A 25,520-nucleotide genomic window follows, 5' to 3' on the forward strand; every position below is an offset into this window, starting at 1 on the left:
TCTGTATCAATGTATGTTTAATGGGTTTCAAGTCATGAGTTACAGAATCCATTACATTCGGCCATAAGACAGGTCATGAAATGCTACAGTACAGTGTAGTGGTTAGTAAAAGCTAAAAATGAAAAATGTATTAAAAGTGCATGTCCTTTAAAAGACATTAAAAGGCACCACCTGATTACATACAATACGAGCGTAAACTCAATAGGTGACAGCTCAAAGGCTTAAATCAGCTTATGTCAACTATACATTGAAATATGCAGATTGGGTTACCAGCACCTCAAACAACTGAACAAACAGAGGTAGAAAAGCATTAGATTAAATAGATAGTTCACCCAAAAATAAAGTTCTGTCATTATTTACTCACCCTCAAGTTGTTCAAAACCCGTATGAATTTCTTTCTTCTGCTGAACACAAAAGTTATTTTGACGAATATGGGTAACCAAATTAAATACTATGTAAGTCAATGGGGCCCCATTAAAACTGACTACTGATTACTGACTATTTTTGGTTCAACTATCCCTTTAAGCTCAAAGCATGGTAAAAACAAATTGCTGTTAAAACCTGCTCAATCAAATGGTCTTTTCACACATACTCCCTCATAATTTCAATCATTTTGTTGTACATCTCTTGAGGGGCATCCAAGCCCCAGATGAAGTCAAGGTGTTCCCAGTGATCAATGTTGCGGTGGTACATTAATTTAGGTATCTGTGTGAGCAGTAGAGCCACATCCTGAGGATCTGCCAGTGTGTCCTGCCCACCAGACCACAAAGCTGTAGGTACCATCATGTCCCTCACATTGTACAGAGGAGGGGTTGACTGGACGGGGAAGCAAGAAGAGACCTTTAAACTTCAGGAATAGGGCAGTTTTACTACTGACTTAGAACTCTAGTCCTCTGAGTGACAGAAAACATTACACATTTGTCCTAATACGAGTCTTAAGCATTTCCAAAATGTCTGTTTGTTAGGTGTGTTAAATTGAAGGGATAGTCCAATAAAAAATTAATCAAGTTCCTGTATGGCTATCTTCCGTTGTACACAAAAGATATTTTGAATAATGTTAGCAGCCAAACAGATTTGGAAGTCAATGTAAAGCAAAATTGTTTGGTCACCAACATACTTTAAAAAGTCTTATTTTGTGTTTAACAGAAGAAAGAAATGCATGATGGTAATTAATAATTTTCATTTGTGGGTGGATTGTCCCTTTAAGAGGAGAAAAACATTAAGAGGAGTCTTCAACATTACCTGATTATAATGTGCCATATTTCCACTTTTTCCATAATCATATGCCATAAGTGTACTGGATTTCACAGCCTGTACAAAGAATACAAGAAATGTATTAAAAATCAGGTTAAAAAAATTAAGTAGAAGGTGGATATTTATGAATGTGCTTTCTTAATCACCAAATTGTGGTTGTTGGGTTGTGTTGGACCCTGAGTGTTTTTTTGGCTCAGTGTGAATATGACAGTTATTATAAAACCAACGGTCATCTTTACATTAAGATGATGATGTTTGTGTGTGTTTGGTAGGGCAGTGTGAAGCAGCCCCAACACATACTGAGAAAGGTTTGTATGTATCTTTATTATGATAATTGCTACTAATAACTACTCTCCCACTGGAATCATTTACATTACATTTACGCATATAGCAGACACTTTAGTCACTCAGAATTTTGCAATATTTTAGGAAGGCATTGATGTGTTCACGCTGGAGCCGTCTAGCCACTTAAAGCTTTCCATATAACAGTAATGAGTTAACCCAAATGGGACAATAAATAATTTTATTCTATGCCTATTATTCTGAAAATGTATTATTGGATGACTTTTATTGTGTAGAATTCTGATTCTGATAAAAAAAAAAGAAGAAGTGTTTTAACTTAAAGGAAATAAAAAGCAAAAGTCCAGCAGGTCCAGAAAAATGTCAAATGGGACTCACCTAAAGCCCTATTGTGACAACTAAATTCCTCTCTGCTCTATCACTTCACATTGATATTGTACTCCGAGACAGATGAAGGAACTGTCACAACCTCTGGTGTTTGTGCTTTCACTCATTTTGAGTAAATAATGTGGGGATGTTTTAAAATGTAGCACATGGAAAGGGACATTTAGTAAGGCATATGAACATGTCACAGATAGGTTTCTGTAGTTGTAGTTTTTTTTTTTTTTTTTACCTGAGCCCAATGAACCATGTTCTGGACTGAGGTTCCTGCTGGGCAGTGTGTTGTGTACACTGGCGTTCTGCTCTGAAAGATGGAGACGACTCGTAAAGGACATTCCAAAATCCATTGAGACAAAGGAGCATAATTTAACAAAGCTTAAGAGGTTAATACCATGTTCAGGTTCTTCTCATCAAAACCACAGAGGAGAAAGAAGATGTTTCCACACAGCACACTCAAAGGCTTTCTGCTGCAGAATTCAGTGGCAAAAAACTTAATCAAGTCATTCTGAGGCATAAAGTCTTTACTTCCAAAGAGATCCTGCAAATTAAAACAAAAAACACATAATGAATATGCTGATATTATCTAAAAAATTATCATGTGAGTGTGTATCCTCGTGAGTTGACTCCAATTTTTATGTTTAACTTAATGGAGCTCAAGTAAATAGGTTTCTAAATTACTTTTGTGTCTGTACAAATACTATACCATGGATGGTCTGTTTAAATACTCGATTCTGATTGGCTGGAAGGTGTGCAGTAAAATCGTTTAATGCACAGGTAGTTCCAGTCAGTTTGATTACAGTTTGATATGAATCCGCACTATAAAGTAGAGTGACAGTGGCAGTATCAACCATAGATATGTATATGTATACATATATGTGGTATTAACATTAAGTGACATGACGTGACACACAGAAGCCAATGGCACGTCACTATGAGTATTGGCACATCTGGTCTTCACTGGCATATGCCAGTGGATAATGGCATGTGTCACTGACACTATCGCGACACACTGACACAAACACACCTGAATGACACAGAGTCGTGGAACATGTCGCCGTGTGTCGTGACACTTCCAGTAGTGACTGACATATTACTTGAGCACCTATACTCACGTAATTGTGACAAAATCCTAAATAAATAGCCTAATTTTGTTTGTATTTTAGATGATTTGATTGGCATGTGCCACTGGATGTTTTGTAATACGTCCCCCATTCTAGGAAAAACACAAAATAAATATATCATGGGTCACTACGAATAACACATTGACAGTCACTGTAAAACTTTATAAACTGGCATCTAGAACCTCAACAAGCAAAGCAAAACAATTTAATTTCCAAGCCTAAACCTAATTTCAAGATAATCACCAAAAACAAAATTTCTGTTTGATTTTTTTAATGTAATTTCATGTATTTCATTAAATGTAATGTGTCTTTATAGGCTACATAGTAACCTAAACTGTGGTTAGAGATGCCGGGTTTATTTCACACTCTACATAAATGATTTAAATAAATGATATTATTAGTTCAAATAAAGATTGCTTTAACACTGTCAGTGTTGCCTGTCATTCAAAAATAATTGTAATAAATCCATAAAAGAATCCTTAAAGGTGCACTATGCAACTTTCCGTCCACTAGTGGGTGCCTATTCTAAACAAAGGCGTATTTGATGACGCCAAGTATCTTGGGACATGTGGTCTTCACCTCACAGCTGTTGGAAAATAGGACTTGGGCAGAAATCATGTTCATGAATGCGGTTATTAACGTTACTGTAGTATGAAGCAGAGATGAACCAAGTGTTGTGGAGCTGAGCAGGCCGCTGGAGCGATTGTTATACAAACAAACGGCTCGCGAGTACCGGGACTTTTATTATGACGGGACGGGACACAGTCGCTTCCACTTTTTCCGTTCATGATTATAAGGTAAAGCAGCTCTGTTTATCATATTAGATACATTTAAGTGTGTTTAAAATTATGTTATGATGTTACTCTGTGTGTTCGCTCGGCACTGATGTGACATGTTCACACTGCTATGAGAAAAGATATGACGCGATTGACAGGCGACTCGCTCAAACGCTATGCTGAAACGTCCCGGTCCTTAGTTAAAAAAGCTATTTTCTCACAATTATTTACAAATAGTTGGAAACATTTGGGATATTGTAAGTACTCAACTGAACAAAATATATAACACTGGTCTAGTGGTTTTTGGAAATTTTATTGCAAAAATACTAAATAGTTTTACCTTTAAGTTAGCCTATGTTCACAATATGCTTAAAGGGGTGGTTGCATGCGATTTCACTTTTTTAACTTTAGTTAGTGTGTAATGTTGCTGCTTGAGCATAAACAGTATCTGCAAAGTTACAGCGCTGAAAGTTCAATGCAAACAGAGATATTGTCTTTTTAAAGTTACGGCAGTTTATTGCCCGGTTTGGACTACAACGAGGTTCTTCCCGGGTTGGTGACATCATAAACCCTTGCTATTAACATTAACACTGCCCCAGATGTGACTTCTACCCATCACGGTAAGGGGCGTGGCGTTTCTGGACAACCTGTGCTTGGCACTTCAATAAAGTCAATAAAAATACAGGAAACTACATCTAACCAATCTAAGACCATTGCGTTTTTTGGGGGGGATGGACTTCATAGAAGCAGAAAGCAAACGAGCCGTTCAAAGGACAGTGGAGAAAGTGGTGTGGAATAAAGGTAAAATATAAGAAAAATACGTAAAAAATGTGTAAAAAAAGAAAAGAAGAAGTATTAAGACATGTTATACTGCGCCCCATATACACAACCAAGCCTTGAAAAAAAACACGGAACCACCCTTTTAAGCAACGAGGGTACTTCTTAGACTGATTTTAAAGAAGAGATGCATAGTGCAGGTAAATCGCACACGCATCTCTCTCTATCTCACTCTCCCTCTCTGATCGTTCTCTTTCAGTTCTTTGTCTCTCTCTTTTAATAATGAATTTAAATAAATGTGATATTTCGCTCATAAAAGAAACAATCTGATGGCTCTACTTTATTCAAAGCGGACGCAGTGCTAGAACTAACTAACTAACTAGTAAGTTAAGAAAATAACTGTCATTTTAACCCGTCTGTTAAAAAATTACACTGTAAACATCAGTTACATCTTTAACATTTTTTTTAACTAGCTAATAACCAAGGTATAAGCGGGATAATCCACGGCTAGCCATGCAGTAAAGGATTTTATTACACAGCGCTGTGAAATACTTGATTCTGATTGGTCATTCCAGCGGTATGTTATTTCCAGATAACAACCGCTCATACGGGTACTACAAGTTATCTTGACCGGTACTACTTCTATGCTTAACGCTGGCGCCATCTTGTGGCTCAAACAGCCGGGGGTTACAATGGAAGACTTTAAGACAGGTTTCCTTTATAACGTTTTTAATATAGATATTTTTCCTTACACAAACGCATAGATTCGAATCAGAAGGCTCTATTAACCCATCGGAGCCGTGTGGAGTACGCTATTTGACGGACAGCTGCATTTTTTATGGACTTCAAACACAACTACAACTACTGCTTGGATTAACGTTAGCCTGGACTTTTAAAATATAACTCCGAATTGTATTTGTCTGAAAGAAGAATGTCATATACACCTATGATAACTTGAGGGTGAGTAAATCATAGGCTTGGTTTCATTTTTGGGTGAACAAACCCTTTCAGCATTCATTTTCAACATTTAGCAAGGGCATATGGCAAATCTTCAGCAATAGATAAAGGCTTAAAGAAGGTTGGAACTGTTTTTCTTCGCGGAAGCTTTGCGTAAGAGCAAGTAATATATTTAATCTCAAGACAATATTTTGTGTCTAATAACTATTTATTTCAGACTAGCCGTGTAATAAGCGGGATAATGTACACCCAGCCGGTTGTTATCGCAGAATAAACCCCTTCAGAGTGATGCAAGATCCCTCCGCGTTTATTCTGCGATAACAACCGGCTGGGTGTACATTATCCCTTACTTAATAAACCTTTTTAAAAAGTCTACCAACTTAAATACTTAAGGACTTTGAATGACTAATGATTTCTGTAGCATTACAATTAATGTTTTTTTAGGACCTACACAAATCTGAAACAAATACTTAATACTTATATATATATTATATATATACTTAATATATATATTTTTGAATCTGTACATTTAAAAAATAAATAAATTATATGCTCTTTTCCATAACCTTAGCATAATGGCATAAAATACGCAACAACAAAAAAAGAAGAAATGTGGAAACTTATAATTCATACTATAATATAATTTAAAAAGTGTCATTTAAATCCTTATTTTATCTAATATTTGTGTGTGCTATGCATTTTTAGTTATTTCTGTATTGTATCATGCTGTGAGCTTAGCAAAATTCTAATGTCATTCTATTAAAATTGATAGCGAGTATTGCTTACTGTATAGAGCGTTCCAAATTAGTGACTTGAGGTTTCATGGCCGTTATAAGGCAGCCACCTAAGTAGGCAATAGGGTTGTTTGCTACAGAGCTACATAGTGTTTTAAATAAACTGCTCACCCAAATGAGAAACTCTGGAATTACAGACAATTTGGCCATGGGGCTTTTAGTCAATCCCACTGTGGCGACAGGAGCCAGGGCAAAGAACATCTTGATTTTGCTGGCCAGCTCCGGCATTGTAGAGAAAGCCATAAATGCTGAGAAGCAAGAGAGTTAAGAACAGGAAGTTATTCAGAAACAAATAAATAATAAATAAATAAAATATATATGGCTTGGAATCACGTCATGCATAGCTAAAAGTGTGAAGTACTGTAGCAGCTGTGACCTGTGGGATGTTTCCACACGATTACACATTCAGCATTTGTCTACTGTCCGTGCGAGACAATGCATAATGCACAGCACATCTTTGAGCATAATTTGTAGACCTGTGATTTGATGAATAGCAACCCTGGATCACATTTCCACATTTCAAAATAATGAATCACTGTGAAATGCTTAGAGAATGGGTGATACCTATAGTGGTTCCCTGGGAATGGCCCACATAAAAGATTTGCTCCTGGCCAGTTGTCTTTGTAATGAAGTTTATCACTGCAGGAAGATCCTTCTTAGCCAATTCATCATGACTGCCACACACACGCGCGCACACACGCACGCGCACGCGCACGCGCACGCGCACGCGCACGCGCACGCACACGCACACGCACACGCACACGCACACGCACACGCACACGCACACGCACACGCACACACACAGAGAAAAACAGATTTTGAGTTCAGGATTCTGAATCATACATTACTTATCCAATTGAGAATTCTCTAAATAAAACCTAGATTTGCATTTCCTGAAGGAAATACCAAAGCTTAGGAGGTAAGGAAAACATGTTTCGAAATGTTTAAAATTGAGGTAAGACAAGGTTTTAATGCTTTGCACACAAGTCTCGTGTTTAAAAGAGGTAATAAATGCTTAAATATTTGCAATGAAAAATAAATCAAACTTTAACTCTAAATTTGCTACTGTTCAAAGCTGACAAGAAACCCATGTATACAAAAGATTTCAAATAAATGCTGTTCTTTTAAACTTTCTATTAATCAAAGAATCCTAAAGAAAAGTATCATGGTTTCCACAAAAAATATTAAGCAGCACAACAGTTTTTTAACAATGATGATAATAAAAAAGAAATTAGAGTAATTGCTGCCGAAAATTCAGCTTTGTTATTACAGGTGCTGGTCATATAATTAGAATCATAAATCATAAAAAAGATTGATTTCACTATTTACATTAAAAAAGTGAAACTTTATAAATATATTCATTCATTATACACATTTCAAATGTTTTTTTATTTTAATTTTGATGATTATAACAACTATAACAACTTTATTATCTCATATACATAAATTCACTATCTCAGAAAATTAGAATATTGTGAAAAGGTTCAATACTGAAGACACCTGATGCCACACTCTAATCAGTAGGGCTGTTCGATTCCTACATTTTTGTAATCGATTTCGAATCCAATTCCTGGTTCCGGAATCGATGGAATTTTCATTTTTGATTCTTTTCTTCTTTTTTTTACAAAATAGATGGAGGAACCTAGGTCCAGAGTGACCGCAGGATACAAGGATGTAGAAAGTATCCTTCTCTGAAATGTATTTGTAAAATAAAAGATACATTTTAATAACTTTAATTGATTTTAAATTATGGATGCTCCTGAAATGGCCCATATAACCCAGCAGTAGATGTGATTTAATAGATAAAAAGGATAGCACATTATCCAAGGATGTGCATTTATTGCATGGTTAAAACTACATGACATGTCTAAAATGCATGTCAACAGTTAAGTTAATGACTACGTTTACTGAAAGAACGTACAAGACAAAGCAACCACAATATTAACAAAAACAATACTATAAGAGTGCGCAGTTTATTTGTCACAATCAGATGCGCGAGGAAGTTGCATTTGGTACTATAGCAACAGTAGAGGCTGTCATTCATCTGTACTATAGGCGCATTTTCTTTTAGAATTATCATCAGATTATAGAAAATGAAAATAATACCCTCACATCTGCATCTGTAAGCAGTGCTCAAAACCTACCGTTGGGGGAAAACATGAATGTTTCATGATTTAAACTAAAATTAGCCTACAGAGTTTTTGTGTGAAAAATGTAGTAAACTTCTAGCACCATTAATCTAAGTTAATAAAGGGTAGTATAATTATCAGCAGTATGTGCTCACATATGGCTTTATTTGACTGTTTCAACATGGCATACCATAAAAATAAGTTGTTAGAATTACGTTCTAGTGACGTCATTATGCAATGACGCAAAATAACAGCTTAATTATTTTATTTTTAACTGGTTCGTTGAAACGAACTGTCCAAAATAACATTTTGCAGAAATTAAATGGACTTATAATCATTAGTGAGTGAGAGACAAATTATTGCTAAACTCTGTAGAACTGAAAATGACTCTTAAATTGGAGTCGATTCCCCTTGATGGAATTGAGGAATTGATTAGTTTTGGAATCGATTCCCAGCCCTACTAATCAGCTAATTAACTCAAAACACCTGCAAAGGCCTTTAAATTGTCTCTCAATCTAGTTCTGTAGGCTACACAATCCTATGGAAGACTCCTGACTTGACAGTTGCCAAAAAGACGACCATTGACACCTTGCACAAGGAGGGCAAGACACAAAAGGTCATTGCAATAGAGGCTGGCTGTTTACAGAGGTCTGTGCCCAAGCACATTAATAAAGAGGCGAATGGAAGAAAAAGATGTGGTCGAAAAAAAGTGTAAAAGCAATAGGGATAAGCGCACCCTGGAGAGGATTGTAAAACAAAACAAAAATGTTGCGGTGATTCAAAAAGAGTGGCCTGCAGCTGGAGTCAGTGCTTCAAGAATCACTACACACAGACGTATGCAAGACATGGGTTTCAGCTGTTACATTCCTTGTGTCAAGTCACTCTTGAACAACAAACAGCGGTAGAAGCATCTTGCCTTGGCTAAAGACAAAAAGGACTGGACTGCTGCTGAGTGGTCCAAAGTTATGTTCTCTGATAAAAGTCAATTGTGCATTTCCTTTGGAAATCAGGGTCCCAGAGTCTGGAGGAAGAGAGGAGATGCACACAATCCATGTTGCCTGAGGTCCATTATAAAGTTTCCTCAGTCAGTGATGGTTTGAGGTGGCATGTCATCTGCGGGTGTTGGTCTACTGTGTTTTCTAAAGGTCCAAGGTCAATGCAGCTGTATACCAGGAAGTTTTAGAGCACTTAATGCTTCCTGCTGCTGACCAACTTTAAGAAGATGCAGATTTCATTTTCCAACAGGACTTGGCACCAGTACCTGGTTTAAGGACTATGGTATCCCTGTTCTTAATTAGCCAGCAAACTCGCCTGACCTTAACCCCATAGATTTTCTATATTGTATTGTGAAGAGGAAGATACGATATGCCAGACCCAACAATGCAGAAGAGCTGAAGGCCACTATCAGAGCAACCTGGGCTCTCATAACACCTGAGCCGTGCCACAGACCGATCGACTTCATGCCACGCCGCATTGCTGCAGTATTCAGGAAAAGGGAGCCCCAACTAAGTATTGAGTGCTGTACATGCTCATACTTTTTGAGTTGGCCAAGATATTTAAAAATCCTTTCTTTGTATTGGTCTTAAATAATATTCTAATTTTCTGATATACTGAATTTGGGATTTTCCTTAGTTATCAGTTATAATCATCAAAATGAAAATAAATATCAGTGAATCAGTGAATATAACTAAGTTTCACTTTTTGAATGGAATTAGTGAAATAAATCTACTTTTTGATTATATTCTAATTATGGTGATATTGTAATCTATTTTCAGCACCTGCATAGGATTTAATTGAATTATGAAATATATTAATATATTTAAAATAAAAAATAATTAGTATTTCACAATATTCATGTTTATACTGTATTTTTGATCAAATAAAGCTTTAATGAGCATGAGACTTCTTTCAAAAACATTAAAACTTTTGAATAGTAGTGTATGTGTGAAATATGACCCCTTACAATATAAATAATATGATCATGACAAAAGTGAATTTTCACATTTTAAAATGTTTTTAAAAGTGTAAAGTTTGGTATTTGTTGGCCAAGTGTGAGCAGAGTAAACGTTAAATATTATTCATAAACACTTTCATAATTTTTTTATTATTGTACCTGAACTGCCAGTATTCTTTCTGTTTAGGGTCAAGGCTGACATGTTTTCTGGACCAGGTGTTCCCACGACTGTTGCCCATCCACACGTCAAATCCAGCATCGGCTAGGAGGAAACCCAGGCTGGTGTTGGGCAGGTTTGTCACCCAGTTACTTCCAGCAGCAAGAAGACCATGTTGGAGGAACACTACGGGCTTGGCTTCTGTCATAAACATAAACCGAGAGTACAAAATGGGTCACAAAACCTTTCAATGGATGTGAATTTTTCTCTCTCTCTCTCTCTCTCTCTCTCTCTCTCTCTCTCTCTCTCTCTCTCTCTCTCTCTCTCTCTCTCTCTCTCTCGTGACATAAGGGGACATTTCATAAGCGTAATGGTTTTTATACTGTACAAACCGTATTTTCGATCCCCTTACACTGCCCCTGCCCCTAAACCTACCCATCACAGGAAACATTCTGCATTTTTACTTTCTAAAAAAAGCATCTTGAAAAGTGGGGACATGGGTAATACACCCTCTCCTTGTAATACCTGTCATACCTATGTCATTATACATCTTTGTTTCCTCATATGTCACGTTTTCTTTTATTTTTTTAAATAAAGATAACACATTTAGCCAGCAGAGGGAGTATGTGCATTAGCTTTATACTGTTATACTGATAATGCCATCCTTTCTTTTTTGGGATCTTTATCGTGAATATCTGTCAGAAACAGGAAGTGAGCTGGTCCTCTTAGTAGCACAAACAGACCTTGGGCTGATATCATTGTTTGACTTCATACCAGTCATTCCTTCTACCCCCTTAAACCCGGCAACTCACACAACAAGACTTTAGCAATAGTGCAGAGACTTTACATTTTACATAACTGTAGAACACTGAGTCACAATAGCGTTTATGAGAAATTAAGTTGAAAGGAAAGAAAAAAACCTCATACTGCCAAAAGTATTGGGGCACCCCTCCAAATCATTGATATCAATTGAATCATTGAATTCCAAGGCCACAGGTGTATAAAATCAAGCACCTAGGCATGCAGACTGCTTCTACAAACATTGGGTCACTCTCAGGAGCTCAGTAAGTCCATTCACAAAATTTCCTCTGAATATTCCATGGTAGACTATTAGTGGTATTATAACAAAGTGGAAGCAATTGCGAACAACAGCAACTCAAGTAAAATCACAGAGCGGGGTCAGCGTACAGTGCGCTGAAGTTAATAACTTTGCTGAGTAAATAGTTACAGACCTCCAAACTTTGTGTGGCTTTTTATTATATTATTAACAGTGTGTGGCACAATGCAATCAGGCAGGTACCGTTCTCCTGGCAACCACCAAACCCAGACTCATCTATCAGATTGCCAGACAGAGAAGCTTGATTCACTCCAGAGAACGTGTCTCCACTGCTCTAGAGTCCAGTGGTGGCGTGCTTTACACCTCTGCATCCGACACTTTGCATTACAGTTGGTGATGTAATGCTTGGATGTAGCTGCTCAGCCATGGAAATCAATTTCATGAAGCTCTGTACGCACTGTTCTTGAGCTAATTTGAAGGCCACAATAAGTTTGGAGGTCTGTAGTTTTTGATTCTGCAGTAATATGGTGACTTCTGCGCATGGTGCACCTCAGCATGCGCTGACCCTGCTCTGTGATTTTACGTGGCCTACCACTTCATGTCTGAGTTGCATTTGTTCCCAATTGTTTCACTTTGTTATAAAACCACTAACAGTTGACCATGGAGTATTTGGACATTTCATGAATGGACTTATTGCACAGGTGGCAACCTACACGAGTCTTTTATTTTACTTTTTAAAGGTGCAGTGTATAATATTTATGAGGATCGATTGACAGAAATGCAATATAATATACATAAGTATGTTTTCAGTGGTGTATAAAGACCTTACATAATTAACCGTTATGTGTGTCTATTTACAGTGAGGTCACCATGTTTCTACAGTAACCCTTATAATGAACAAACTGCTCTAAAGACCGCTAGCTACTCTCTGCTGTCTCAGGTGACAGCTTTGTCCTGTGTTGGCCACTGTAGCTTCTCTATGTGCTTTAAAAGGAATGGGTGAGCGGTTGCAGTTCGCAACCTTACTGCTAGATGCCGCTAAAAATTACACAGTGCACCTTTAAATAAATAAACAAATAAATAAATTTATAAAAATTTCAATTAAATGAATCAATTGAAGTTATTTATTTTTAAAATAACTTCATGAGAGGTACTTTCTATGATATTTACTATTTATGTCCCACCCCCCCTGCATATTTCTAATTGTTGGTCGAACCCTATGATTTGATATGGCAGAAAAAAGTTTTTAAAATATTAATTATCAGTTAGGCAGTTTTGATAAAAATATATATTTTTTCTCTCTAAGAAACACACAAATATGTTTTCCCATTTTTATATTAGGACAGTTTTATCACAATGGCATTTTGATTGTAAATAAATAAATAAATAAATAAATAAATAAATAAATAAATAAAAATCACATCACATCACATCGTGTGCATGTAATGTATTTTTGAATTGATTAATAGATCCACAGAAAAAAATCAGTGTGCACTCTCTCAGGTGAGACTGTCTTGATGAAACCTCACTTGGCTCTAAAAAAAATTGTCATTCCCTAGTGTTCTTTTTTCGAGCCACTAGTGTCCCATGTGACATGGAGAATTGGGACAGCAGGAAATGAGTTGCCACCTCAGAGCTTCTGTGCTTATCACACCCAACGTCACAGCACTTAGCACCAGCCATCCACTGAAACAAACAGCTTGATGGCTCTTTACTTATTTATCACATATCAGAATTCATTATTAACATTTACCAGCTCCCAGCGCACACAAACACACACAGCCTTAAGATCAGCATAAAACAAAAAAACGGCATGCAGGGTTTGTCTTGGTCTTCATAATTCCCAGGTTTCCTGATTAAGTATGGTTATAAACGTACCGAACGCATTTCCACACATTCATTTGCATAAGCCAATTTTATTCTGAAGGTCAAACACGAGAACGCAGCCAACAACACCCTTAATCTAATACAATGAGTGAAAAGCAAAGATGCACAAGGCCAAAGTTTCTCAAAGGCCCTCAAATCCTCCAGCAGAGGGATTTGTGTCGGGGAAATGTATTCTCATTTAGAATAACATGAGACATTGTGTTAGCACAGCGAGGGAGAGTGGAAGCTGATGTATGGCTGTTGAATTGGTTTTCCGCTCCAGTGGCGTCCCTGGCGAGATTAGTGTGAAAGCATGAGCTTTAGAGATCTCTCTGCTCATTAATGAAATATGGGTAGCGCTAAATATCAAACTGAATACTGATTTCAGAATAACTATTGAATAGTGAATAGAACATTAACACCACAATAGCACTGAACTGATTTCAGCCTGCTGTAACTTCACAGAGATTCAGTTGTTGACATCATACCTGCCATTGATTTATTCTCGTGATGCACCTATCACAATTCTTGCTGATACAGATAAAATTAAATTTGTCATTTTACGCCCAAATAATTATGATAAAATAATCTAATAAAAACTAAAATCGATATAATAATAATAATAATAAACTAAAACCATAACAATATGTATTACATTTAACAACAGTGTTAAACAGTGTTATTATTAAACTGCCAAACTGAATATTATCCCATAATTTACTCACCCTCAAGTCACTCTAGGCATATATGACTTTCCTCTTTAGCCAAACACAATCAGTTATATTAAAAATACCCTTGCTTTTCCAAACTTTATAATGGGAATGATTTATAAAGTTTATGAAGTTAGAAATATGGATGTTTTTCTTACAAAAATTCATTGCTTCGGTTCTGAAGGCATTTATTAACACAATATGGATTACTTTTATGATGGATGGATGGATGCACTTTTTGAGCTTCAAAATGATATCTACTATTCACTACCATTATAAAGCTTGGATTGTGTTTGACTGAAAGAAGAAAGTCATATACAACTGGAATTGCATGAGGGCCAGTAAATTATGGATTTTTGTTTTGGTTTTTTGTGAACTACCCCTTTAGTTTGAAAAAATTAACTGTTGATGAGCATTAAATATATGTATATTAATATATTGTATGTACACACATGCACACGCACAAAACACTCTTAAATGTTAAATAATTTAATTACAAAATAATACAAATAAAAACTTATACATATACACACATACATATATATATATATATATATATATATATATATATATATATATATATATATATATATATAAGAGAGAGAGAGAGAGAGAGAGAGAGAGAGAGAGAGAGAGAGAGAGAGAGAGAGAGGTTTAGAGAGATTTTTTTTTTAATTGAATGATTTTATTTGTATTAATAGTTTTCTTTTTGAGTTACTATTTTTAATGTTTTAGTTTGTAGTATTTTATTTTATAGATTAATTTTATTTTTATTAATATTGTATTTATCATCATAGTTGGCCATAATGCAATAATTTCAGCTTCACTGTAAATAACTCTAGAAAAAAAAAAAAAAAACACTTAACATTGAGAAATTTTCCAGAGCTGTGTGTGTATAATATATATCTGTAAAACACGAATAATAAAATGGCACTATTTGATGTGTTACAGTTGTGGGACAGGACCCACAGCATCACGAGAGGTCATGAGATCTAGATATTCATGAGACGAAAAATACTATGAAGACATTATGTGTGGGTTGTGTTATATGAGTGTTACAGGAGGTCCTCCTCCATATAAAGCTGACTCATCTAAAACCAGTTCTTTTGCCTCTTTAAATTGCTACATGACTAAATAGACCATGGGATGTTAAGATGCCAAGGTTCACATATGAACATCTCACCCAGTGTGTTCATGTGACGGTGTATTTCATCTCAGAGTGTTTTTTTAGATCAAGCCTTTACAAATGTACTTTTTAAATATTATCCTAATATTGTAAGAATACCTTATATTGTAATTATTACTAGTACAAGTTGTACTTGCAACCTAATTACATTGCATTAGCGTAACTGAATACATGAAGTTAACTAACCATATAACATGTATGATATTAAAGCAATATACATGTAGTATTACTTTGACACTCATCTATGGCTGATTACTCTTTCAGGTGACTATGTCAGTGGAGACAGCTCTTATCTTTAATAATTCACGCTAAAGCAAGCTAAACAGAAGCATAATTAGGCTCATTCAAATAATTTGGCTACCCAACTTAAACCTTTACCTTGTCCATCCTTGTTTTTGACCCCATGTGGGATTCGATTCACGCTCAGGATGTACCCATCCTCTGTAACTACTTCAAATTCTTCCGCTGTGTAGCCCCAGTGTTTGATGATCTCACTCTACAAGAGACAAACACAGTGGTGAACACGGGCAAAGTCCATGAGAAGCATTACAGCAAGGAGAAATCAATGGAAATGCACCTACATGTAAGATAAAGGAAGTTATATACGTAGAATAGCAAACACTTTCAGTGAGCCATTATTTCCTCAGACAATACAACACTTCAAAATAGCACAAGCATTTTTCTTTTCTGATGAAAGCAGTATAGTGTCATCCATTTGAAAAAGAAATGTAAACCCAAGTCATCAGCATGGCAGTGTTTTTAAATCTAATGGAAAAAGAAAACACCACTTCAGCTTAAATTCTTAGTTTAGCTATTTGTCTTTTCAAGAGCACAATTATTTCAGCTGTATGGAGTCACACTGCTCCTCCTCCTCCTCCTCCAGATATGAGATAAATTATAATCAGAGACTTCAAAGAAACTGTGTGAGCTTGTTGGTTCCAGGCCTGCCATGCAATCTCCCCATGCATAATTAAAGGCTCTGCAATTTCCCACTCCCCCTGGGTCTTCTGTCTGCTCATTCTACTTTAGGCCACTTAAGGATAAACCCACTGCTGGCTCAACACACATTAAGGGGAGGGTAAGCACTGGGGGTAGTGCTTCTTTCTCTCACTCTCTGTCTGAGATGGGGTATTTGTCCTCTTTTTCTGCTGAAATAGTGTGCCTTGGAAAACCATAAATGTTTTGTGTACATCTGCAGAATGAAAGCGCAAAAGGAAGTCTGATAAAATGCAGATGCGATCAACTATTGGAAAATTCGGAGAACTTTATAGTCGCCTTATAAAGAATGACATTTTCCTTGAATCAAGAGCAAATATAACTGAGCTCAAAATCATTTGAAGTGTATCTTTAGTATTAGTCAGAGATGCACTTAAAGAAATGTAAGCCTTTTTTAAGATTTATGAATTTTAATTGTAATTGTAGTTAAATAGTAATTTAAATTCCATACAATTGAATTGCATTATCCTTACATATTCATATTAGGAATTAAGAATTTTCAAATGAGTTAAAAAAAAAAAAGCTTTTTTAATATATATAAAAACAGGCTGATTGATAATGTTTGAACAAAACTACAACTGTGTGCCGCTAGACGTAATGCAGTTTTCTACGTCTGTTATCATGGTTTCTATGGCAGTAAAAGCAAAAACTGGATATGAGGCCATTGACAGGGGACTCAATTTAGCAACTTTCTCACAATTTACAAATAGTTGGAAACATTTGAAATATTGTAAGTACTCAACTGAACAAAATATATAAAACTGGCCGAGTGGCCTTCTCTGATATTTTACTGCAAATTTTTTACATATTGCATCTTTAGTAAAAGTACAGCGAAAATTACTCCATTACAAGTTAAAAGTCGACTTAGAGCATCTGGTTTTAACAGTAATTAAGTATTTTACTCATCCTGAATGTAGGCTCATTTGTGTTGATTTGTGAGGAGAGTGATCATATTTTTATTATTACAAAAACAAAATAAATCAAGCTTCGTAAATGCATTACAAACAATCAAGTGTAGTAAAGCTTGTGTGCTCGAAAAGGACACAAGTAAACCAATATTCTTTAAAAAATGTTTCTTCAATATAATGGATAAATCAATTAAAAAACAATTGAAGCCTAAATGCACTGGACAAGCTGGTTTCGGCTGCAGTCATGTCCTTATCTCATATGTTCAGCAACTACCTGCTAATGTGCTGACATTAACGTAAAGTAGCCATGTTGACAAGTTCGTAGCAAAATGAACAAAGATAAAGAAAGAGTTAGGTGCCATGCAAAATGTAATATGTAATTGCATTGGAACTTTACTCCAATGCATTGGAGTAAAGGGAGTACATACAGGTCCTTCTCAAAAAATTAGCATATTGTGATAAAGTTAATTATTTTCCATAATGTAATGATAAAAATTAAACGTTCATATATTTTAGATTCATTGCACACCAACTGAAATATTTCAGGTCTTTTATTGTTTTAATACTGATGATTTTGGCATACAGCTCATGAAAACCCAAAATTCCTATCTCAAAAAATTAGCATATCATGAAAAGGTTCTCTAAACGAGCTATTAACCTAATCATCTGAACCAACTAATTAACTCTAAACACCTGCAAAAGATTCCTGAGGCTTTTAAAAACTCCCAGCCTGGTTCATTACTCAAAACCGCAATTATGGGTAAGACTGCCGACCTGTCCAGAAGGCCATCATTGACACCCTCAAGCGAGAGGGTAAGACACAGAAAGAAATTTCTGAACGAATAGGCTGTTTCCAGAGTGCTGTATTAAGGCACCTCAGTGGGAAGTCTGTGGGAAGGAAAAAGTGTGGCAAAAAACGCTGCACAATGAGAAGAGGTGACCGGACCCTGAGGAAGATTGTGGAGAAGGACCGATTCCAGACCTTGGGGGACCTGCGGAAGCAGTGGACTGAGTCTGGAGTAGAAACATCCAGAGCCACCGTGCACAGGCGTGTGCAGGAAATGGGCTACAGGTGCCGCATTCCCCAGGTCAAGCCACTTTTGGGCTACAGAGAAGCAGCACTGGACTGTTGCTCAGTGGTCCAAAGTACTTTTTTCGGATGAAAGCAAATTTTGCATGTCATTCGGAAATCAAGGTGCCAGAGTCTGGAGGAAGACTGGGGAGAAGGAAATGCCAAAAGGCCTGAAGTCCAGTGTCAAGTACTCACAGTCAGTGATGGTCTGGGGTGCCATGTCAGCTGCTGGTGTTGGTCCACTGTGTTTTATCAAGGGCAGGGTTAATACAGGAGATTTTGGAACACTTCAAGCTTCCATCTGCTAAAAAGCTTTATGGAGATGATTTTGTTTTTCAGCACGACCTGGCACCTGCTCAATGCCAAAACCACCGGTAAATGGTTTACTGACCATGGTATTATTGTGCTCAACTGGCCTGCCAACTCTCCTGACCTGAACCCCATAGAGAATCTGTGGGATATTGTGAAGAGAAAGTTGAGAGATGCAAGACCCAACACTCTGGATGAGCTTAAGGCCGCTATCGAAGCATCCTGGGCCTCCGTAACACCTCAGCAGTGCCACAGGCTGATTGCCTCCATGCCACTCCGCATTGAAGCAGTCATTTCTGCAAAAGGATTCCCGACCAAGTATTGAGTGCATAACTGAACATAATTATTTGAAGGTTGACTGTTTTTGTATTAAAAACAATTTTCTTTTATTGGTCAGATGAAATATGCTAATTTTTTGAGATTTTTTTGAATTTTGGGTTTTCATGAGCTGTATGCCAAAATCATCAGTATTAAAACAATAAAAGACCTGAAATATTTCAGTTGGTGTGCAATGAATCTAAAATTTATGAACGTTTAATTTGTATCATTACATTAAGGAAAATAATGAACTTTATCACAATATGCAAATTTTTTGAGAAGGACCTTTATACATATTCTAAAATTTTGTGAAGTAGAGATTAAAAGTTGCTAATATATTTACTCAACTTTACACCACTCATATTAGTGTAATTGTTTTGATTACACATTGACATCTTTTTTACTGTTACAACTGGATAGAACCAAGTCCCCAACCTACATTTTACTTTTTTTTACTTTTTACTTTTTACAGCAGTACAAAAACTGTTGCTATTTTGTTACATTAAACATTTTATGGCATTATTTACCATAAATAATGGTAAATTATTTACCCCCCCCCCCCCCCAAAAAAAAAAAAAAAACAAAGAAAAGATTTTTTGCATGTATCTGTTCTATTGTATGGTTTAAGGTAGACTTATGTTTTACAAATGATGTATAGTGTTTCTTTTTCCTTTATCTTGACAGATCTTGGCCTCTACAAACTGAAAAGAAAAATAACTGCGTTAAGAGTATTGAAATTCTCCTATCACGTTGGAATGAAAAATGATAACAGAATTTAATTTATGGGTTAAACTATTCCCTTAAGTAGCCCAAGTGACTAATGCTCAATAGTCTCCTTGTGAATGTATGTAAAACACAGAGTATTAAACATAGTTATTGTATTAAGCCAAAAAATACCATCTTATCAGTGTTTCTACAAATGGTTTTCTGACCTCTGCAAATTATCAAACAATGATTATGAGATAGCATTATTTAAACCAACAAGTCTTGTTTCATATCTAACCACACATGAAAGTGCAAACTCATGTCACTTAGAGTACAATTCCTTTTCAAAGTCGTGGGAAAAGATGTTATATAAAGATGTCTAATATCAAATATGAAAAAAAGGCTGAACTGTGAATAACATTTCTGTTCCCATTTTCACACACTAAAAAAAGGTTTATTTGAAAGGGTTATGAACCAAGATATACACTTGGATGTGTATGACTCAAATGATTTGAAATGTGATAACATGACTATGTGCTCTGCATTCAGCTCCCAAGGAGACCCATACTTAAATTTATTATATGACATAAATGTCCTTATATCGCAAGTATTATTACTTCCATTAAATATTTTGTAATATAATTTTTATAGTTGTTGTTTAGTTTTTACATGTGTTTGCAGTGTTACAATGTGTTTATTTTTTTGATACAAATTCTATTTTTTTTTAGGTTACACATTATTTTAAGGTGTCCTTGTTACAGTGTAATTATACATTTAAGTACTGTGTACTATTAATTAACAACATATACCTTACTATAGGGTTAGGATTAGGGTTCGCTTCAAGGTTAGTTGCATGTAATAATGAATAATTTATAGTTATTACTACAGTAATTACATGTAACTTGTCACAAGGACACTGTAAAATAAAGTGTTGCCATTTATAATGTATCATTATTTATTATCATGTTTTCATATTATTATAATTATATTTTTTGTATAATGAGAAGCATGTTTTTTTTTTTTTTTTTTTTTTTTTAACCATGATCTTACTAATATGCCTACTACAGTTAAACTGGATTTAACCGTAAGAACCATGGTAAATTTCATTAGGGCAATTACAAAGGATAATTTAACAAAACTGCTTTAAATCCTGAATCCCAAGAATTAAAGATGATGATTACTTCTCTTTAAATATGTCATATGAACTTTTTAATAGTTCTAATGAATTTTAATTGAAGTAAAATACATTTAATGAGAGCCTGGTAAAATAAAAATATCAGCGTCTTACATAAATTGTTAACTCTTTACAAATGTTACTGTTTTTAAAGGGATAGTTCACCCTGAACTGTCATCATTTGCTCACCCTAATGTCATTCCAAACCTGTATGAATTTTTATTTTTTTTTATCTCAAAATTGTTTGGCTACCAACATTTTCCAAAAAAAACAAAACAAAAAAAAAACCTTCTTTTGTGTTTCACAGTAATACAGGATTAGAACACCAGAAGGGTGAGTAAATGATAATTTAATAGCAGTACATTTACTTTACGACATCCTATAGGAAAAAAACAGTGCTTTATTGTCAAGTGCATTTCTATGTGACAAAATGTTTGTTTAATGCATTTGGGGAAAATTCAATAATATCTTTCATTATTTGTTCCTGTCCTATTTAAATTATTTATTTATTCCAATTTAAGGCATAAATGCAGCAACACATTCACGGGTAAATTCATGGGCCGGATAGGCTGAATTTCTCTGAATTTAAGCCCCCGTCCATTCCCTGGCTATGTGCACTGCATTGCAACACTCTAGGTACATGTCCACAACTTGTATTAAAAGATATTTAAAAAAATATATGAAACCATTTTCATCCTATATGGAAACCTATAGGTTTCATCATATAGATGTATGTTTTTACTCTATTTGAGTGTATATTTCATGCATGTACCTATATATATTACGTTTGCGTATGGAGCGAGCCACAGTGAAATGTGGAAGGACAAAGTTCAAATGTAATATGTTAGAGATGGTCAACTAATGAATCTACTTCTTTCTAGAGCACGTGTCAAAACAGAGAACTGGAAATAATATTACAAATCTAGTGCAAAGTTCACAACAGACAATATGTCAGCTGAGTGAAAGCTAGCAGAGCAGATTTCTAGCAGAGCAACTTTGTCATACAAGACCAGTTAGTCATCAAAGTAACTTATATGTCAATGCATTTTTGTAAGTCTGTTGTACTGTTATAAAATATTTCATTGATTTATATTACAAAATATCAAAATTGCAAAAAAAAATTGGCCATATAAATAAGACTAAACCAAATTGCTTAATTTTGCTCAGTTTGGATAAAGAGGTGGTGTTTTTTTCTCCTTGACTGCGAGCTTCAAATTCGAGAAGAAAAAAAAATATTGTGGCCACAAATTAACAATTTGTTCCCATAACTTACTAACGCGTCAGCATGTTTTACTAATTTGTTAGTAAAATAGTGCGCACATTTTCTAAACCGTGGCCATGTTGTACTAATTTGTTATATTTCTGTCATGTGGGGCTTCGTACGTACTACATCTTATATGGGCCATAAAAGCCTTATGTATCAAATATGATAAACATAAATGCAAACCTCTTTTTTAAATTATATTAAGCTTCACCCAAAAATGAAATTGATGTCATTAATGACTCACCCTAATGTCGTTCCACACCTGTAAGTCCTCTGTTCATTTTTGGAACACAGTTTCAGATATTTTGTATTTAGTCCGAGAGCGTATCTAAGTAGTGTATGCACACTATACTGTTCATGTCCAGAAAGCTAATTAAAACATCATCAAAGTAGTCCATATGTGACATCAGTTGGTTAATTAGAATCTCTTGAAGCATCGAAAATACATTTTGGTCAAAAAATAACAAACAATACGACCTTATTCAGCATTGTCTTCTCTTCCGTGTTTGTTTTCACTCCTCAAATAAAGATTTAAACGGTTGTGAATCAGTGCATTGATTCATGATTCGAAACGTGACTAACAGTCAAACTGCTGAAATCATGTGACATATTGGCGATCCGAATCATTGATCGATTCACTGATTCATAACCGTTTGAATCTTTATTTGAGGATTGAACACAGACAAGGAAGAGAAGACAATGCTGAATAAAGTCTTTTTGTTATTTTTTGGAGCAAAATGTATTTTCGATGCTTCAAGAGATTCTAATCAACCAACTGATGTCACATATGGACTACTTTGATGATGTTTTTATTACCTTTCTGGACATGGACAGTATAGTGTGTATACACTTGGATATGCTCTCGGACTAAATATAAAATATCTTAAACTGTGTTCTGAAGATGAACGGAGGTCTTACGGGTGTGGAACTACATTAGGGTGAGTCATTAATGACATCAATTTCATTTTTGCGTGAACTAACCCTTTAAGATTTATGCAAGTTAAAGATTTATCCATAACTCTACATTTCACAAAGTAAATGGTAGTATCCACAAAGCTGATCAGAATGTTGTTGAATAACTTCATACACTGAGATGAAGATCACAACCCAATTTACCTGATGTTATTCTTTATGGTGTTTTAGCTCTCATTGACAATTTGCTGATTAGTACTGAAAAACACTCATTGTTTTTAACAGCATTACATGTACGTTGTAATGGTCACTTACGATGTTCATATTGACTTCAGGGTCCAGTCCTGCCTCGTCCTGAAAAGGCGGCCTGCACTTAACCAGCCCAAGTGTAAGCAGCACCAGAGACAAGACCAGCCGTGACATCTTTCTGCAGAATGTTCACAAAAAGTAAATTAACATACAGGGTCTTCTCCAAAGACACTAATCTAAACCAATGTTAAAAAGCAACGATTTTCTTTAGCAGCCATACATTAGTGTTGCTCAACATGTGTCACGTGACTGAAAAGCAATACATTAAAAAGTCAATGTAGATAAATCCTAGATTGTTCAAACAAAACAAGCTGCCAAAGAAAACATTGCTGAACACTGTATTTTGTTACATAAGAGCAGTTTGAGGGGGGAGGGGGGAGATTTGACATTTCTGCCATCAAAAATTATGGGACTATAAGGCCGTACAGTAAATATAATGTGCGCCCATATTAATTACGCACATTATAGTTTAAGCGATGTTTAATTTTACTCTGAATTTTTCACAAAGCGAAAGCAATTCGGTTAGCACATTGGTTTGAATCACAAGTGGCCAAGCCTGCTTTTGAAATAACAAAACTGTATACTGTTACAAATACATGAGGTCAGTCAGTGCAAGCAAAACGTTTAACTCGTTGTAATTACATAGTAGCTTCACACACTTTATCGTACAGTATTTTCGTTCACGGCTATTTCGTTGAGTAACCTGCACTGCACCATTATACTATTTTATACTATTCTTTGCAGCGCATAATTAAACATGTTTGTTTTAAGCGGATACAGACCAATGACCTATGAAACGTATGAAATGCCCCCTAAGCATTGAATAATCTTACCCAACTTCGGTAGAGGTCTCCATAGTTGCAGCACACTGTCACTGATATCAAACGTGTGGAGCGTCAGTAGCCTACTAACCACACTCTGACAAACGCTTTAACATCAGCTGACAATGACATCATGACCTGATCACTGTTCTTGAAAGCCTTTAATCAATCGGTCTCCCTCCCTGAAAAAGCTTCACAAATGTATTAGCATTATTATCTTCGTGACGTCGTCATTTGATACTTTAAATATTTGTTTCTAGACAATGCGTCTAATAATTATTAAATTATGCTTTGATCAGTTAGCCCACACGTTAAGACACGTTTAAATAAATTCATCTCGAATACGACAACAACAACAAAAATACATTTAATTAAATTACTCTAAATGCAATTATAAAAAAATACATTTGAGTGCGCACTCTTCAATGTAGCTTTAAAACTAACATATAATTTTTTTTAAAGTTTGGATATGTTGTGCATACTTATCAGTCAAACATTGAACAAACAAAGGGAATGTTTTAGTTGGCCAACAAAAAACATTCAGCCTTTCATAATTCTTAAAGGGACAGTGAGCCAATTCGAGTGAGAGCTTCAAACTAGCTAGATCTCTTTGCTGTTTTACCTTAAGTAGCTGCTTAAATTACATTTTCGAAATGTCTCGAGTCCTAATTGTTGGTGCTGGACTTACAGGCAGTTTATGTGCTTGTCTGCTGCGGAGGGAGCTTCCAAACAAGGCTAATATAGTCGTGTGGGACAAATCTCGGGGTGCAGGTTAGCATCTTCTTATCTGTTTTGACCTACAGACAGAATGATTATTTTCTAAACAAATATGAAACTTTATTGAGCGGTGAATGTCTCGTGTGTTTGAATGAATTAGTGGTAAGTTATGTGCAACAAAATGTGAAAGAAAGAATAAACACGTGTTCAATAATTTACTTCAGTGCATGTCAAGGGAGTTTGCCATTGAAAGGACACTCCCACTTCAAATATCGTCAAATTACGATGATTAGAATATGGTTGATTAAGATGTTAATGAAATAGGTGACGGCAAGTTGTTTAAAACTGTTAAAAATGGGGTAAGATGGGGAACGATGCACTCCTTAACAATGTGCATTTACTTTTACATTTAGTTAGTTTAGCAGGTACATGATGATGCATCTAATGTGTTATTAAATAGAAACATTTGCTAATTTATTTGCCATAGCAAAAAGTGTAATCATCTCTGGGTTAACCTTTACAGAATGTGTACCTTTACATATATATATATATATATATATATATATATATATATATATATATATATATATATATAT

The 25,520-nt window shown here is 35.4% G+C and overlaps 2 protein-coding genes across 4 annotated transcripts in view; one reads left to right on the forward strand and one right to left on the reverse strand.

Moving 5' to 3' along the window:
- On the reverse strand, positions 1-24,370 carry lipf (lipase, gastric). The gene is made up of 10 exons (XM_067429887.1): positions 24,220-24,370; positions 23,393-23,504; positions 15,798-15,915; positions 10,603-10,801; positions 6,925-7,034; positions 6,472-6,608; positions 2,327-2,473; positions 2,168-2,239; positions 1,243-1,311; positions 1-816 (listed from the first exon to the last, which is right to left on the reverse strand). The coding sequence occupies exons 1-10, from the start codon at positions 24,240-24,242 to the stop codon at positions 583-585; spliced, it is 1,221 nt and encodes a 406-aa protein (XP_067285988.1). The 5' UTR covers positions 24,243-24,370; the 3' UTR covers positions 1-582.
- Positions 24,371-24,747: 377 nt separating this feature from the next.
- The window catches only part of rnls (renalase, FAD-dependent amine oxidase), a 104,604-nt gene continuing 103,831 nt past the window's right edge, over positions 24,748-25,520 (forward strand). For all 3 annotated transcript variants that reach the window (XM_067429888.1, XM_067429889.1, XM_067429890.1), the window contains exon 1: positions 24,748-24,978. In XM_067429888.1, the coding sequence (XP_067285989.1) occupies positions 24,861-24,978 (118 nt within the window). In that variant the 5' untranslated portion in view covers positions 24,748-24,860. The remainder of the gene's footprint in view (positions 24,979-25,520) is intronic.

Source organism: Pseudorasbora parva, chromosome 21 (assembly GCF_024679245.1).
Source record: "Pseudorasbora parva isolate DD20220531a chromosome 21, ASM2467924v1, whole genome shotgun sequence".
Lineage (NCBI taxonomy): Eukaryota > Metazoa > Chordata > Actinopteri > Cypriniformes > Gobionidae > Pseudorasbora > Pseudorasbora parva.

What these genes read in the sequence shown, in the direction of transcription:
- lipf (XM_067429887.1), bottom strand. Translation starts at nt 24,242, where the DNA reads ATGGAGACCTCTACCGAAGTTGG. An exon ending in CTGAAGTCAATATGAACATC is followed by an intron (nt 15,916 to 23,392) that starts GTAAGTGACCAT and finishes TGTCTCTTGTAG; the next exon opens with AGTGAGATCATCAAACACTG. An exon ending in CAAAAACAAGGATGGACAAG is followed by an intron (nt 10,802 to 15,797) that starts GTAAAGGTTTAA and finishes TGTTTATGACAG; the next exon opens with AAGCCAAGCCCGTAGTGTTC.